General features: G+C 40.9%; 1 protein-coding gene across 2 annotated transcripts; it reads right to left on the bottom strand.

Annotated features, from left to right (window-relative positions):
* Positions 1 to 749: 749 nt before the first annotated feature.
* Positions 750 to 15,593, bottom strand: ATF1 (activating transcription factor 1). Of its 2 annotated transcripts, none has more exons than XM_062597311.1 (8): positions 15,460 to 15,593; positions 11,003 to 11,119; positions 9,059 to 9,187; positions 6,883 to 6,983; positions 5,162 to 5,292; positions 4,229 to 4,408; positions 3,967 to 4,126; positions 750 to 3,573 (listed from the first exon to the last, which is right to left on the bottom strand). In XM_062597311.1, exons 2-8 carry the CDS (start codon positions 11,111 to 11,113, stop codon positions 3,429 to 3,431), a joined length of 957 nt encoding a protein of 318 aa, XP_062453295.1. In that variant the 5' UTR covers positions 11,114 to 11,119; positions 15,460 to 15,593; the 3' UTR covers positions 750 to 3,428. The 2 variants fall into 2 exon arrangements, with proteins under 2 accessions (XP_062453295.1, XP_062453296.1); XM_062597312.1 differs by lacking the exon at positions 750 to 3,573 and adding an exon at positions 3,605 to 3,755.
* Between the last annotated feature and the right edge of the window lie 881 nt (positions 15,594 to 16,474).

The raw sequence follows: 16,474 nt of genomic DNA, 5'->3' as shown, positions 1-16,474 counted from the left end.
CATTCTTGCAAGAAAGTGTTTTCATCCAGATAAATACAGAATTTATTTTCTTGTAAAAAGCCACTCTGATGGGCATGTCTCCACATACAGTAAACATAATTTTAGACTGATGAAATCAATCCTATAAGCATGAAATACAGCTAATTAAAACCACCTACCAGTCCTTCCAAGTACATCTCCTAAAAGTTGGGAATTTTGTTATCTTAGTTTTGTCTTCTGCCTTTGAGATCCGTGCTAACAGTAGAGGAAATGATAACAACCTTGACTCTAATAATGAAATTCAATATAGAAATGTTAACCAACTGAAGATATTTTTTCCTCCCCTCTTCCTATACTTTTCCAGCTCTCAGAAGCTTGGGTATTACTTAATACCACGTGTTTGGTGATGGAAGGGATACTCCCTCTGCTGGATGAATACAAACAGAGCACAGAACGTTTTCAGTTAACAGTGGCTCAGCTTAAACAGAACTAGAAAGGACAAAAAAAATCCGTAAGACAAAAGGTATTGTCCAGTAATTAGTTTTAGTGATGACTAAATTCTAGACATAAATAACTTAGCAATCTGCTTGCATGCTGAAAGAACACACCAAGGAAAGGATCTCTGGATGCTGTTTCTTACAACTGTTTTAAGTATTTATTCCTGGCCAGTACAAAAGACTTGATACTAGAAAATGCAGACATTTAGTCTGAACCACTGCAACAGTATGTTAACTAAAAATAAATTGATCAATAAATAAGGAACATCAGAATTATATTTTGGCGACTTTATTTACCAAGGTCAAAATTCTCAACCATCTAATTGTTTCAACAAATATTTACAGTTCATATAAAGCATGTATTTTTGTTTGGAAATAACCAGCAGAACAGTATTTGGTATAGTCTCTCTTACTGTCAGGATGTACATTTTACTCTCTTACCATGTAAATTTTGAAATAAATCCAAAATAACTACTGCATGATAAGTGATTACTTAAAGAGCAAACTCATGTTACTGTTTCATATGCTCTTTCCCAAAACACTGTTATTTTAAGAGGATAAAAATTTACTAACATTATGTCTGGCAGCATTACATTTGTTTCACTTGCTGAATACAGAAAGAATTGGCCAATGTTTTTCATACAGCCTTAATAGTTGATAGTTTTTAAAATTATTATTCCATATGACAAAAGAAGGTAAAGGAACAACAGCACTCAATGAGGATCAAAACACCATACAGAGGAGTTTCCAAATTAGTTTCAGTACTGTAGGTCAAACCCTGCCATCTTACACCCATGCCGAAGAGCGTACACACACCTGATGGCAGACGGAGTGGGAAGGTCCAGTTCTCCGAGGTGCCGAGCACCTCCCAAGAGCTGCTCATTTTTCCTGAAATCCCTCTAGCAGAAGTTGGAGGCACCGAGCACCTCTTTTGGAGCATAGTTTCGAAACATAATGACTTTCTCAATCTTGCTCGTTACTTTTGCCGTGCAACCAGAGCGCTTTCTTTTGCAATGACTAAGAACACAAATGTCTACTTCAGTCTGGCCTAAAGGAAACGTATAGTGGATCATGTCCATAACAATCATATATTAAGCTTCAGAAACAAAAATATTTTCATAGCCTACTAACAATGTGATTGTGGAATGCAGTCTCATACCATTTGCAAAGAGCTCTGCTTGCTAAGAAGCCCATTAATTCAAAAATGAGTAAAATAAAAAATACTGACTGAGCGTATGATAAACAATACACATCTAGGGAGTGAGTACATCTTTTAATTTCATTCAGATCTGAGCTAGCACAACACACACACGTAGCTCTAACATCTTTTAATAGCATAGTCCATAGTGCAATTCCCGCTGACATAACTGGAAGCAGGATTCAATCCTAACTATGGAAAATAGTGTATTTATTATTCATGCAATAAGCACTGTATACACTTTTTTTCTATTTACACCCAAGAGTCCTGATCATGTCAAACATCATTTAATTTTCACCCAAAACAAATCAAAATGACACAAACTAGAATCTCTGATAGCAATAAGATCAAATGTGCAGGTATTACCAGTTTGGGGGGGCGGGAGCCCTGATCTCTTTTTTTTTTCCCCCTCCAATACTCTTTAGGATCCATTTTGTTGCAAATTGCCTACAGACATACAAAATTAATTCAAATATCTCCTACACCAAAGAGGATCTCATTTGACTTTGTACTACCCATAAAAATATATGATTGAAAATCTGGTTCACAAAATATTCCTTTTGCTTACTAAATGAAATATATAAACTGTCAAAATATGTATATAAACTCAATTTCAGAATTTGTAAAGATCACAGTTTAGCTACAAAATATACCAACCATCTACCTGTTTTTAATAGAATATTTTCTTACAAAGATACCATTACTTTGCAAAATATTGCCTACCTTACAAAATTAGTTTGGAAATTTTGCACTACTTTCAGCGTACAAACCCTATGGTAGAACCTCATTAAACCCTTTGGTATATATCTTCAATTTTTTAATTTTACCGTTCTTCTCTTATTTGGTTTAAATGTTCCAAAGCACAGTAGAATCTCCAAACAGAGTAAGCCATGCGTGTATAACTGTAGATATAATCAGCACACAATTTATTTTTTCAATTATAGACGTTTATCATGCCCAGCAACTAAGAACAAACTACTTTAAAATCATTCTCCTGAAACTTTTTTCATCAGTACTCGTTTTACCAAACCATGGTTTAAAATAATTGGATGTGTTGAATTCTCTGAAGAAAAGTCAACACCTTATTTCACGTGCTTCAGACATTTTCAGGACTAGGCCTCTCTCTGCTTTCTGCAAAACCTTTCCAAATCTGATAAACACAGCAAACATTTAAAAAAGAAAACTTTTAAACTTTCAGCTGAGAAAGAATAAACATAATTTATACTTCTAGAAAAGTATTATCTTTTTTTAAGTCATCTTTACCTGTAAGTAACAACTTACAGGCTAAAATAAAAATATTTACATACAAATAACTGAAAGAAAAAGTAAGGATTGAAAAAGCAGTAAGAAACCATATACTAGTTATAAATGTTACTAATAATGTCAGCTATGGCAAGGATTCCATTTCATCCGTATTTTAATTGTAACCAAATATTGCCTCCATTACAAAAGGTATTTGTAGCTCAAAGAGATTCTAATCACCTGTCTGGTAAAATGCGAACGTCCTTTTATTGTAGATGCAATCTTGACTTTAATGAAGTTTCCAGTTGTGCCAGCAGGAATTTTGGTGAGGTTTTCTCGTTCCTTTTTGTACTTGTCACCAACATGTAAATAAAATCTATATAGTCTTTAAATTGTGAAATCTAGGTAGAAAAGTTTCATTTTTGACCTTTCATCTAGTTTAAAAAATTCAGTATAAAAAAAAAATTCTCCTCTGAAATTTAAACAGTCCACAAAAGTTTTACCTTCTTTTCTTACACACTTTTATGACAGTAAAGATCTTTCAAAGTTTTTAGCTCTTCAATTAGAGTTTTGTTTTGATTTTCCAGGACTGCAACACGATTTTCCAGACATTTAACATACTCTTTCTTCTTTCTGCGGCATTCTCGAGCAGCTTCTCTGGAACAGACAGACAGAAGTCATTGTTTATTTTATCTGAGATTTGAGTATTTTATGAGTGTTGTAACACTGACCAATATGAGATGAGGGAGTTGGCACTGGCATCATTAGCAGAACAAACTGCAACAGTAGGTGGAGAGCATGAAATTTAGCAGTATCTGCTAACACACATGGTAGTCAATCTGCAGGGAAAAAACAGCTTGTTTTCTCCAAATTCCACACAGCATATTTTGGTCAAAAATCTCTGATGTTTTTACTGACTAGATGCAGCATACCATACTGATAGCACACACTTAAATCAGCTAAAATATAATCTGCCCTTTGAAGACATATTTTAGCACATTAACAAATAAAAGCAGTCTGTGTGCTTTTATTTTATGGCCGTGAACATACCTGTTCTTCATCAGCCTTATTTCTCGTTTCAACTGCGGATCATCCGTCTTACTTGTCTGCGACGTCAGAGTGACGGGAGATGTCATAACCACAGTCTGAGGAAGGGATGTGGTAGTTGGCGTGGTGCGGATCTGGTAAGTCTGCATGTCTCCAGATGCAGCTGTTACAGAAACAGTGTAAGATGTCAAAACGCAGTAGTGTTAGGAGGCTAAACTCCCACTCGGGATCAGTGCTTCCAAACGTTTCCAGCAGGCATACTCACTCTGCACTACCACCTGGTTGCTGGGTACGAGTATCTGTTGACCATCTGATGTCTGTGCATATTGCAGTATTGTCGTCCCAGGCTGCGTACCCCCAGCGTTCGTCATCGTTAATGTCTGCAGACCCTGCACGCCGTCCGTACCGGGACTGGCCAGCTGCAGGCCATTCGCAGCAATGGCAACTTAAAGAAAAAGGAACATGCACAAAAATATTTGTAGCTTCACATTACAAAATATAAAGACGCACACTGTATGTTCATTCCAACTGGCAAATCTGTATCTTAACCCACCACTAGAAATACTCCCTATTTTGAAAGGCTTTATCCCTGTCACCTTTAATAAGCAGATCTCGTTGTTGAGTTCTCACATACTTTATCTTACAGAGATTTCTTCTATAGGAACAATGTCATTTAGGATTACTCTTTTGCAATTCCTGTATTTTGAAGTTTTAAAAACTTGCTTTTTAGTTGCTTTCACTTTCAAACTCACGTACAAACACAGCTGTTTGGTTTGCAAAACACAATGATTAATAGAGGATAAAAATGAAATCCTTTCTATTTCCCTGATACCACAGGAACACATCTTGGCCCTAAGGTTTATGCAAGTGTATCTTTAATAATCTCACATTTTGGACATTAGACTAGAAGACTGCTATTTTAATTATTTTTTCTTGCTGTAAAACAAATGTAACATTTCCCTTTCCCATATTTTTAATGTCTTAAAACACAAAAACTAAGATAACTTCAAAACTGCATTATCTATAATCTTTAGAAATCAATTTATTTCTGCATAATAGTAATAGCTTCATTAGCTGCTAAATGAGAAAACAATCTTTTTTGTAATATATATCACTGAAGTGAAACAAACAAAAACTTGTATTTTGGGAAAAGTTTAATAAAACTACATTAATTAGGTATATATTTTGCATAACGTACTGTACTGTCCAGTGCTCGTCTGGTAGATCGGTGTGGGGACAGACATAGATGTAACAGTAGAGACACCAGGACTTTCGTCATCTCCTTTTCTATCTCGTGTATCTTCAGAAGAAAGATCTTTCAAGATTTTTCTATTAAAAATAAAGAAGTCTCTCTATCAGTTTTAATAATAGGCAACAGCTATATATTACTACTACAACAGTTGTAAAATACTATCACTATTTTGTATTACAAAAATAAATGCTAAAATTTTGATAGCAAACAGTTTTGGAAATGAAGAAAAATTTTGTATCAACTATCCAAAAGTCTGTCTGCAATTACATTTCGGTAGTTTTTGATTTCTTGTTTTTTGTTAAATATTTTAATAATTTTATGCTGACAGAGCTAAAAACAATTCAAGTCAGCTGCTGATCGATAAATATTTCTACGCACAATTCAGTGCAAATTCCAGATTTTCAATCATTATCCTCTAAAAGCCTTAGATGTTTGCACTGGTAAGTCTGCAATAATCTATACGATTCGCAACAGATTTCAGCAACCTTCAGAAAAACAATATACTGAAGACACTTTGTACTGAAGTTGTTCTAGCACTGCAGCTGCATCATTCTATTTTAGTAAAAGCTGCACTAGAGTTTCCATCATAAACATTTTTCCAGGGATTTATAACTGGCCTGTTAAGAGATTTTTCTGATTTAAAACTTGATCCTCCAATTCTCTCAAGAATATGCTTTGTATAACTAATTAAAACCAGTTTGCTCTATCTGTTGCCAGAATAAACTAGAAAGTAAATTACTGCAAAAAAGTTTTAAGATTAATCTTTTGCTCCTTCAATACAAAGTAAGACTTTTTGTGTTCTACATTTAATTCAGGTCTTGCACAGCTTCTCAAACAAGCAATGTACTATGTAACAGTCCCCTATGAAAACAGACATCCCTATTTAAAAGAACGATGGAGGTATGAATTTTATGCATCTTACCCCAGGCCAAATGATGAGTTAGTGGTAGTTACAGAAAAGCAGAGCTGACAACTCCTGATCCCAAATCCACCCCGCTAAAACAGTTCTCCCATAGACGCTCTTCCTGCGGCTTCTATTTTCCTGGCTACTTTTATTGAGGATTTTTAACTGCTCTTTTCCACCACCGTTTTTGGAGTGCACATAAAATATTAAAATCCCTCCTAAGTGATTTGCTGTGGTACATAATTCAAGATGAGATAAACCCAAAAGAAAGTACTAACAAGAGTGAATGCGGATAAAGTATTCCAAAAAAATGAAAAAAGTGGCCAAAGTGGGAACAGTAATCACAGAAATGTCAAGTAAATTCAGAAACTGTCTTTTAAAATTTTCAGGATGTTATTGTAAAAAAAGTATTAAATTTGGTGCCCTTTGAATTTCTAATAAATGTATTATTTGAAAGGCTAGCACACAGCATTTGATTACTTTCCTCGTTTCAGTGAAATGAGATCATCAAGTAAAATTACAGATGATAAACAATTTTCCCTATACCACCTCTCTTCTTGGAGCTGATCTCTAGCTCTTATTTAAGCCCGTTTCCTTGTAGCAATTGGTAACTAACATGGCACGCAAAACGTTTACTGCATAAACGCATCCAATGCATGCTTCAAGAGAAAGAAAATAACTTAGAGGTTGACAGAGGCTGTTTAAAGAAGCTGTATGCTTGTCTGAAATCAAAATAACAAAATATTTCATATAAAGCACTCACCGGTAAGACGGACGACGAGCTAAGATACCTCGAGCTTTCTGCGAAGAGCCTATGCTATCTGACGAATCCTGAGAATCTTCACTCTCAGACAAAGAAGATACCTAAAAAACACATTCCATGTGGCTATCCTGTACACTACAGAAGAAATGCCCAGAAAAAATTACATATTTTTTAATAAGTTAAAGCTGCATGAAAACTGCATTAATGCAGCTATTTACAAATAGAATGAAAATGCAGTGGATTTATAGATTCAGTGCTATGTAATTTTTTTCAGCATTTCTCAAAGACTGTTACAGCTAGAAAGGTCATAATGAAACCAGAACATACTCACTTTAAAACCCAAAGGATGCAAATCTATTAACTCCCTATAAAGAGAAAGCTCAAGAGATCCCCAAAATATTTACTATATTAAAAGCTGAAAAAGCCTCCACCATCTGAAGCCAAGATGTTCTATGACTGCAGAATTAATCAATCTAGAAATCTAAAAATAACAGTGTGAAGAAATAAACGGGTTAGCATTTTCATAAAAATCTTCATAAGCTTAACTTTGAATTCTGGAATGCAAGTTCTGAAGTAATATGAAGATTACCTAACAGAAGGGGGGGGGGGAAATCAAGGAGAAATCTGTAAACAAGAACTGGGTGAAGAACTCCAGCTAAGCAAACACTCACAAAGGTTTGAGTTAAGCTACACCTATCCTTCTGCAAAACAAAGCAAAATGCTGCTAGAAGACAGGGAATCTTAATAGCTATCTAGTCTGAAAAGGTGACCCACTTCCACATATAAATTTGTCTAAGGTGGTGACAGGAGCGGAAACAGGAACACCATTTATGTACAGAAACAAACACATAAAATACTTAAAATACATCATGTAGACAGACTAGCGATATATTTTGTTGGTAAGAACAAGACCCAAATGAAAACAATATAAATAATTAAAGGCAGCAGCATATCAGGGAGTAAACATGTGAAGTATTAACTATAATTTTCTTTTTATTCCATTGTGCCCTTGGCCAGTGCCAATTTTTTCCTCTGATGCTCCTTATTTAATGCAAGCTTACAAAGTGTTTATTTGTACTTATCTATGTGTCAGCAACAAAAAGTCAACAAGAATGCATGCAGCTATGGGAAAAGTATTTCTCAGTTAACTTCTGCTACAGAGAGACAAGAGCAGCAACCTGCTATCAACATTTTTTAAAAAAGCTGCTCACATGTTACTTTTTTTTCCCCGTGAGCTGCAAGGCCATAATGCTCATGAATTACCAAAAGAAAATGCAAGAATACAGTCAGCAGGGATCCTGCAATTAGAACATGATAATAGAAAAGGGATCAGCAGAGACTCAGGTTAAGACAACCTACTCAAGCAGATGTGAAACTGTTTTCAGCAAAGCGAAATACATTTTCTTTTCCATGATCTGATGTTACAGGAACAATGGTAGCTGAAAATGCATTATAGTCTTTTTTTTTTTTCTTGATTTCTCAATGTAATGCAATACGAATGGATAACCAACAGCAGAAGGATGAATGACTTAGGTATTTGAGTCCTCCCAGTTGTTTAGCTGACTAGTGCAGTTATTTCACAGCGTGACTTCAATGCCACGCTGCCCAGACGGCTCTCTGCAGCCAAGAACTGAACGGCAGCAGGAACGGGCTCGAGTGTAAACTCCCCAAGGCACCTCTCTGAAGTGGCTTGTACAAAAATCACATGGCAAGCAAATAAGAGAGACACAAGTAGAATACTTTGCCACAGAAACGGAATTATAGCATACAGCATGTGAGTAATCAACAGTTTATCCACCATCATTCAGGCTGGCTCTTTCCAAACACACATTTTCTTCCCTGGATTATTCTGATACTCTCCTTATTTGTGGATCAGGACACACAGATTGAAGGCCTATTAAGAGCACTGACTATAGGGATGGGTTTTCGCTTTTTAAAGGAAGGTTTATGCCCAATAGTTTCATTTCAACTCTAAAGGCAACATTAACACTAATTTCAAACATAAATAATCCCTAAATAAGAATGATGCACCCCCACAACACTGGGTTGGTCGCTGCCTGTTACAGTAGGGCCAGAAAGGCTGCGCTGTGGCAGGATCAGCTCAGACAGGCCACTGCAGGTCTTTTCATGTACGTAAAAAAGACACTCGGTTATTCAGCAAAAGTTCTGTAGTTACCTGCACTGTTTGCACCTGGGGTGAGTGGATTACAGAAGACGACTGAGCTGTCTGAATGACTCCCTGGACTTGGACTTGTTCTCCAGGAAGCTGGACAACGGTCAGTGGGGCGGGACCTCTTAGAGACATCTACAACAAACCAAAGGATCGTGAAAAAAGCAAGTGTTTACAGCGTTCAGAAAATGTAGCTGTGTGTATGAAAACTAATGGAGAACATGCATTAGCAGAAGCTTATCTAAGTCTAATCAAGTCACAAAGGTATCCTTTTAAGATGCACATTGTTCAGATACGTATCTGTACACGTAGAAGGCTGAAACAGCCACTTACTTGCCTCAGGCTAGGGAGAAAATCTAATGTAGCAGTATGTGTGAAAGATTAAAATGCTTCAACTTAAACACGTCCTTTTCTAAATGAACCGTAGAGCAGACTTCCGCAGAATCGCAACACAGAGCTTTCCTGAGGATGATTACTCCCATACAACTCCATAAATATGCACAGGTAAAACCTCCCATTTGTGGGTTTATTTTTCAAGTTTTGATTCCATTTAAGAATGACTTATACTTAAATAAGCAGAAATAAAAGTGCCTGAAGATCTAAGGTGCCTCAGTTCCCTGTAAAGTTAATAAGAGTTTATGGCACTAAAAACATCTTAATCAAGATGAAATCACCAACAGGTCTAAAGGCTCAGGATAGATCAGACTAACAACACTAAATTAACACAACAGATAGCATGATTAATGTACATATTTGATGTTATTGGATTTTTTTAAGTAGCCAGTGTAAGACTATGCTTCAAAAACTTCACAGAGAAGCATTCAGAAGAGTTATGCGTACCAAATGCTGACCAATCTACTTCATGGCACAGGGGCTGTACAAAAGATATCAGAGCACAAAGGAAAATAAAGGAGACAAGTTACACAAGCTCCAGGCAAGGAAGAACTAAGAGCAGATTTTTTTCCCAATAAAAATTAAAGCATCTGCTCTGCAATGTTATAAAACTATCCATTTCAATTAACATTGTAGCTGAAGTGGAGGCCTAAATAGCAAGAAATTAGTTATTACTGTTATTCTTGTATAAAACATTTCTTATATTCGAGTAGATTTTAATTTGATGTTGAACTTATGTGAGCTTTGCATTTTTAATATTAAAGTTTCACATGCAGATGCAAAAGTAAATAACCAGTATCAAGTAGCATTGGCAACCTTATATAAAAACAGATCAGAAAAATAGCTTGTCAACAAACAGCAGGATGCTTGCTGATGCTCTATTCTGCCTTTGTTTCATGTGGTTATCTAGATTTTGCATCAAAATCTAAATCATCTCCATACAGTAAACAGTGGACGAGCTGTTAAATGTCATTGTTTCGCAGCACTGAGACGCGGCTGTGAGAGCAGCCTTTTCTAGAAAAATACGCTCTTTCAGAAGCAGAAATTTTAATCAGGAGGAAATTAGGTTAAAGCTTTGAAAGTGATGTTACCTCATGAAAAGTGTGTCAAATTTCCAGCTTCATATGATTTATCACATTAAATACATTCATGTTGGGCTAAAATCCAAGCGTTTCCATGGTGCTGAGCACCCAGGACTGCCATAGCTTACAAAAGGAGCTGTAAATAGTTTTTCTGAAAAAATAAAGATCAGGTCCTCCGTTCCTTACTGAGCAGCTCCCATAAGTCAAGTTGGTGACTGTTGCAATGGATGTATAATCTAACAAAAATGATGGGCTGCATTTTTCCATTGTACCAGCATTGAATTCATTTCGGTTTTTTGAACTCAAGCAATGCTGTTAATTTTGTGATGTCCATCATCAGACAAGTTTATTCTTCTCAACTTTCTTTGCTGGTCCTTCTCCGTGCGTTTCTAAAACTGAAGAATTAATACAGCTTGCACACAAAAATGGCTCTTAACTCCCTCAAATGTTTGCTGAGATTTGGCCCAGGCTTTACCTGTTGAGCAATATGAGAGAGCTGAGCTGCCTGTAGTGTTGTACCTTGAACAGCTGATGTTTGTGAAGCCGTCACTGAACTGTTACTGCTGCTCTTGTGCACCTCTTCCATAATCAACTAGAAGAAAAGTAACAAGTTAAATTCAGTTAATGATAAATTTGAACGGGCGAGAAGTGCCCAAATTCCACTGGTGTTTAATAGATACGCCTGATTCTTTCAGCCTTATTTGAAAATCTTTAATTAGTGCTTTGTCCTTCTACGTCGCTTGCTGTCAGCGAACGGCACAGCGGTCTTGGTCGGGCCCCTTTTGCTACGCTGAGCATCGTTACGCCAACCTGCGGACGGGGAGGCGGCAGCTTTGCCCCGAGTCACGGAGGGGGACGGGGTTGGGGGGACAGGGCGCACGCGCCGCCCCCGAGCCCCGCAGCACGGACCGCGGCGTCCGAGCTGCCGCCGAGTCCGGCTCGGCTCCCACAGCGCCCGCAGCTCGGCTGCTCGTCGGCAGCGGGTCAAACCTGCCCCTCGCCAAAGTTTATTGTCAGTGTTTATTGAATTTCCTGTTCTTTAATGAAAGCAAAGCAAGTCATGAGAGCTAGGGGAAAAAAAAAAAAAAACAACCCTTGCATCAAATATTTATACTAAAGAATATCCTGCTCTAAGTAGAACAATTTTCTGAAATATTTTATCCAAGCTACCAGCCAAATCTATTTGAAAACATCTGAAGACGCATGAAAGCAAAATATGAATTCAAAATCACAGGTTTGAAAGATAAATAACATCCTTTTAAACCCTGCAAAAGTAACTGCATCTCCACATTACAAAGCCATTTAGCTCATTTCCAACATTTTATATTTAACTGTTCAACACTACTTGACAGCCCTCCCCTCCCCAAAAAAGGGGGATTTAGAGCGATGTAAAAATGCATGCTTTTAGGTGGGGTGAGTGGGCGGACCAGCCTAGAGCATTAAAAGATGATCGGTGAGTGTTAAACATTTTGTCACAGAAGGTTTAAAACTGTTGAAAGGACAGTTGCTATGAGACTGGAAATTACACTTCTTTCTGTGGAAATGTGAGTCATTGATTTTTCCCTACTGAGATAAACCACAGCTCTTGCAGCTTGACGTATACTTAGAGGGTAAAAAGTCAACGTACATGAAGACGAGGATCCTGTTCTCGCAGTCCTTACTCATCTGAGGAGTCCCCCCGCACTCACAGGGCTCCTCAACCAAGCTCCTAAAAAGGGGCTTTGTAGTGAAGAAACTGGGGAGACATCAATGGTTTTATGGCATACGAAACTGCCTTCTTGGGAGCCCGGAACAAACGTTCTCTGACACTCGGCACAGCTTCCCGACATCCGTATTTCTGTAAACACAACGCGGTTTATCCAGCGCCTAAGTTGCAGCAGGAGAAGGAAGGCTTTAGCTCGGACTGAAGGCGCCTCGGCTGCTCCCCGCGCCCCCCAGTCACGCCGGCTGCGCCCCCGGGAGCACCGTCGCGCAGCACCGTCCAGGCGGGCACCGCAGGGACCGCGATCCGGAGCGCCGCGCTGCCCGGCCGAACGCCGCCGCCGCTCGCGGGGAGGCAGCCACCGCGCAGCGGCGCGGCAATGCGGCTCTACGACGTTCTCTGTACGAAGTTCCTACTGCTCTAGAGCTCGCTCGAAACTCAGAAGCGTGTTCTGGCCTTTCTTCTTCTTCTTCTTTTTTTTTAAAGGAGAAAACTGACAACTGCAGTAATTTAAGCATAATATTATGCTTAAAATAATAAATACGAAATTGTGAAAAGCATAATTGATGAAAAGTATGTATAAGGGAGTCAACTTTGTATACCCTCTAATTTAATTTTAGGGTTTTTTTTTAAAGTAAAATGTTTTGTAGCTGTGCAAATGGAGCTATATTAAGTGTCAAAAGTAAACACAGCATTGTCAAACTGAAATCCAGTCAACAGCAAAAATTAAAAGAAATTTCCACTGCTACAGAAACACCTAATTCATCTCTGTAGTGCTAAACCACATTCTCTGTTTCTTCTCTCTCTTTTACTGTTTTTCTCTGCCTTTTTATCCCATGAAAGACTTACAACAGCAGCAAAATTGATCGCAATAAACAATGAAAGTGATAGATATAAAACCAACCACCCCAAATAAACAAACTGGGAAGAGAGCAGAAAGATTTCTGCTGAGCTTCCTCTAATTGGTGTGAAGCCCTACTTACAAGAATAATAGATAAGACATTTCCAATGATAAATGTGCTTTTCAACTGCATTTCATCTCTACTTGCTCTATAGTATGTAACTAAATATTCACTCAATATCTATCAATTTTCCATAGAAAACGGATTTAGAAAGCCATTCTAACAAGATGAAAATTATTATTGCATCTCTATCCTCCACTGGATAAAGAAGGTATAGTATGCTATCCAGCCCTGCACAGCTGTCACACAAGATTTTTACATGTCTCTATCTTGTTAAAACAAGCAATTTAGCTGAAGAAATACGAACTTTCCATTGGGATGTTCTTCTGTGAATACTTGAAACGGTGATTTCTATCTATGCAGCTAAAAACCTCAAACTGCAAAGTACCAGAGACGGGAAACACACTGGTGCTCCAGCTTTCTACCCGCCAGTTGAAGCCACCTTCGACAGCAGAATATACATTTAGCTGAAACCAGCAGTTTGAGGCGGAGAGAGAGTTTTGCGTGTCACATGGAGTACAGAAAGCAGGGAATCCAGCACTGTAACACCTGATGTTTTATTAATTGGAAAATAATAACTGCTTCAGTCTGTAAGAAAACCATTGCTCATAACACAATAGCTAAAGATGATGATTTGCAGAAGGCAAACGATGCCTCCCCGCAGCTACCTCTGTAAACGAGAGGATTCTGGATCAAGCGTGATGCAGAACAGTCCTTGTTCCAAAGGACTTTCAAAATTCTGAGAACAGCCGAAGAGATGCACAGCAGTCTGACAGCAAGTCTGAGCCTCAAAACTAGCTTCGTTTTAAACGCAAGCAAAACCCTGCATTTCACCATAAGCAAATTTATCACTCCGCAGTTCACTCATACGCCCCTTATACCACACTGAGCCACCATGCAAGAACCACTAAGAAAGTTGTAAAAGTATCAGTTAAAGAACAAGCAAACCAACCCCATTCCCACAATTTTGAGTAAGAGTGGTGAAAAAATAGCCCAAAATTTTGAAGAGACACTCTGTGCGCATACACTAACTATTTTCACAAGATTTTAAATTGAACCACTCTTGATTTCAGCGCCCCATCTGTAAACGGTACATGACTTCCTAGTCCTCACTAGTTTGCTTTTGTCAATTTAGAATGCAAGTTCTCTGAGACAGTGATTCTTTCTAGTTAATGTTTGTAAAATGGCTAAAATAATGGATTCCTAGCCTCAGATGAAGCTTCAAAACATAATCAGGAGAAAAAAAAATAATAATGAAATATAGAAGCAGTAGGTTAAGGCAAAAAGATACGAGCTGTACTGCGGGACCACCAGCTGAAGGAACTAAGCTTGTTTTGGTCCTTTTGAATCTACCAGGGGAAAGGCCTAAGCACTGTTTCAATATCGAAATATTTTAAGACGTAACTAATTTTTTAAAGACTTTATGAAGTCAGAAATCAAAGAATACCGTGCACAGAGCTTTAGTCTCAAACAGCGAGTAACAACATCCAAAATACTGTAGTACACAAGCTACAGAAAGAAATTTTAAAAAGTTTTTGGAATTACATTCAAGTAATTTCGGATTCTTTAGGGGCTCAGAGCACGCCGTCTTCCCAAGCCGTGGCAGAGCGCCGTCTGCTTTACCTGCCGTTAACACACTTGGGGAAGGTCTCCCTCATCCAGAGGGACAGCAATCCGTTTTCCCCGCGGAGAGGGGCAAGGCGGGCGCCCAGGCTCGGGCCGGCGGCCCGAGGCGCCGGTCTGGATCCCGCCGCAGACGAATAAACCCCGAACTCCCGCCGCGCTCTCCACCTGCGCTGCCGCGGCAAGCGGAAAGACAAGCTACAGCCTGACTCAAAAAATAACTCGGAATTAAAAGAATTAAAAGAAACCCCGCTGCCCCCGGCGCAGGGCTCCCCGCGCCGGCGAGGGGGGAGCCGATCGGTCCCGCAGCGGTTCGCGGCCGCGGCCGCGCCCGGGCCGGGCGCTCGGAAGCGGCGTCGCCGCTGTACGCGGATAACGCGGCTCCCGGCCGCGGCGCGGAGCAGGGCCCGGCCCGCGGCGGGCAGCGCCCCGCGGAGCCCCGGCCCCGAGGCGCCGCGGCCGGGCGGGGGGCGGACAAAGAGCGGCGGCGGGAGCGGGGCCAGGGCCAGGCCGCCGCCCGGGCGCCTCCCCCGGCCGAGGGCAGCGGCCGAGGCGCGGCGCGGCCCCCGGCGGCCCTGAGGGCGGGCAGGGAGCGGCCGGACCCGGTCTCGGCCCGCGCCTTGCCTCGGCGGCGCCCGCTCTTACCTCGGAGGCCGCCCGGGCTCCGCCGCGGCCTCGCGTGGGGGGAGCGGGAGCCGCCGCCGCCGCCGCCGCCTCAGGAAAGCGGCGCCGCCGGCATCGTAAACACGGCCGGGCCGCTCGGGACGCGCGCGGTGGGCGGGCTGCGACCATAGAGTCCCCCCCGGAGGCCTCGCCTAGAAATCCCTACCATAGAGTTCCCGCAGCATAGAGCTGCGGAGGCCCACGCTAGAGCGCCCGCTCTTGGCACCGCCGGGGGGGGGGGTGTCCGCGCACCATAGAGCTGCAGGGGCAGAGCGGCCGCGCGGGCGGGCCGCGGCTGCAGGCCCAGGCGCGGCCCCGGGCTGGGCCGCGAGCGCCGCCGCCGCCCCTTCCCCTCCCCTCCCCCGCCGGGCCCGGCCGGAGGCGGACGGCACCGCTCCGCTCCCTTCGTTTTTGCGGCGGGGAGACGGGAGGAGCGAGCGGGCGCCAAGAGCCACGCGCAAAACAAAGCGCCGAGCGGCGAAGTAAAATGGCTCCGCCTCGGTTTTCCCGTCGCTGAAAGGATGTTTCAGGCAGGGCCCATTAAAGCTTTGCACTAAATTGAGCTCAAACAGGCAAATGCAGCAGTTCTTCACAGTTTTGGGGAGGAAAACTACTACTTTTTTTTCTTCTACCTCAGAAAGGGAAAAGTTAATGAAGACTGGAAGCAGCAGTAGAGCAGTAGTTGAGGGTAACAGCCCCTTTTCACAGGACCACTTGCAGGAAAATAGTAATCAAAGAACTAATAAATATCTAAATGAGACATGTAAACTCGATTATCTAGCCACCAGTATCAGTGGGAGCCTTTGCACTACCTTTAGCACTCCCAAATCCTATCTTGGCAGCAGTTGTAAAAGATGGTACTGAGGAGGCGCCTCCCGCAACGTGCGGGCAGGCGTGAGCGAGCTCCGTATCGGCGACGGGGGCCAAGGCTGCGGCTCCGAGGTTCCTGCACTGTCGCTTGAGGCCAGGCCCTCACCAAAGGCCCTGAAGACGTTTG

The sequence above is a fragment of the Rhea pennata genome, chromosome 29 (genome assembly GCF_028389875.1).
Source record: "Rhea pennata isolate bPtePen1 chromosome 29, bPtePen1.pri, whole genome shotgun sequence".
NCBI lineage: Eukaryota > Metazoa > Chordata > Aves > Rheiformes > Rheidae > Rhea > Rhea pennata.
This window is presented reverse-complemented; position numbering and strand designations above follow the sequence as displayed.

Bases quoted from the DNA above. Each gene is read 5' to 3' on its own strand.
- ATF1 (XM_062597311.1), bottom strand. From the start codon at position 11,113: ATGGAAGAGGTGCACAAGAGCAGCAGTAACAGTTCAGTGACGGCTTCA. The intron at 4,409-5,161 runs GTACGTTATGCA...TTTTTCTTTAAG, and splicing joins GACGAGCACTGGACAGTACA to TTGCCATTGCTGCGAATGGC. The intron at 4,127-4,228 runs GTGAGTATGCCT...TTTCTGTAACAG, and splicing joins CAACCAGGTGGTAGTGCAGA to CTGCATCTGGAGACATGCAG.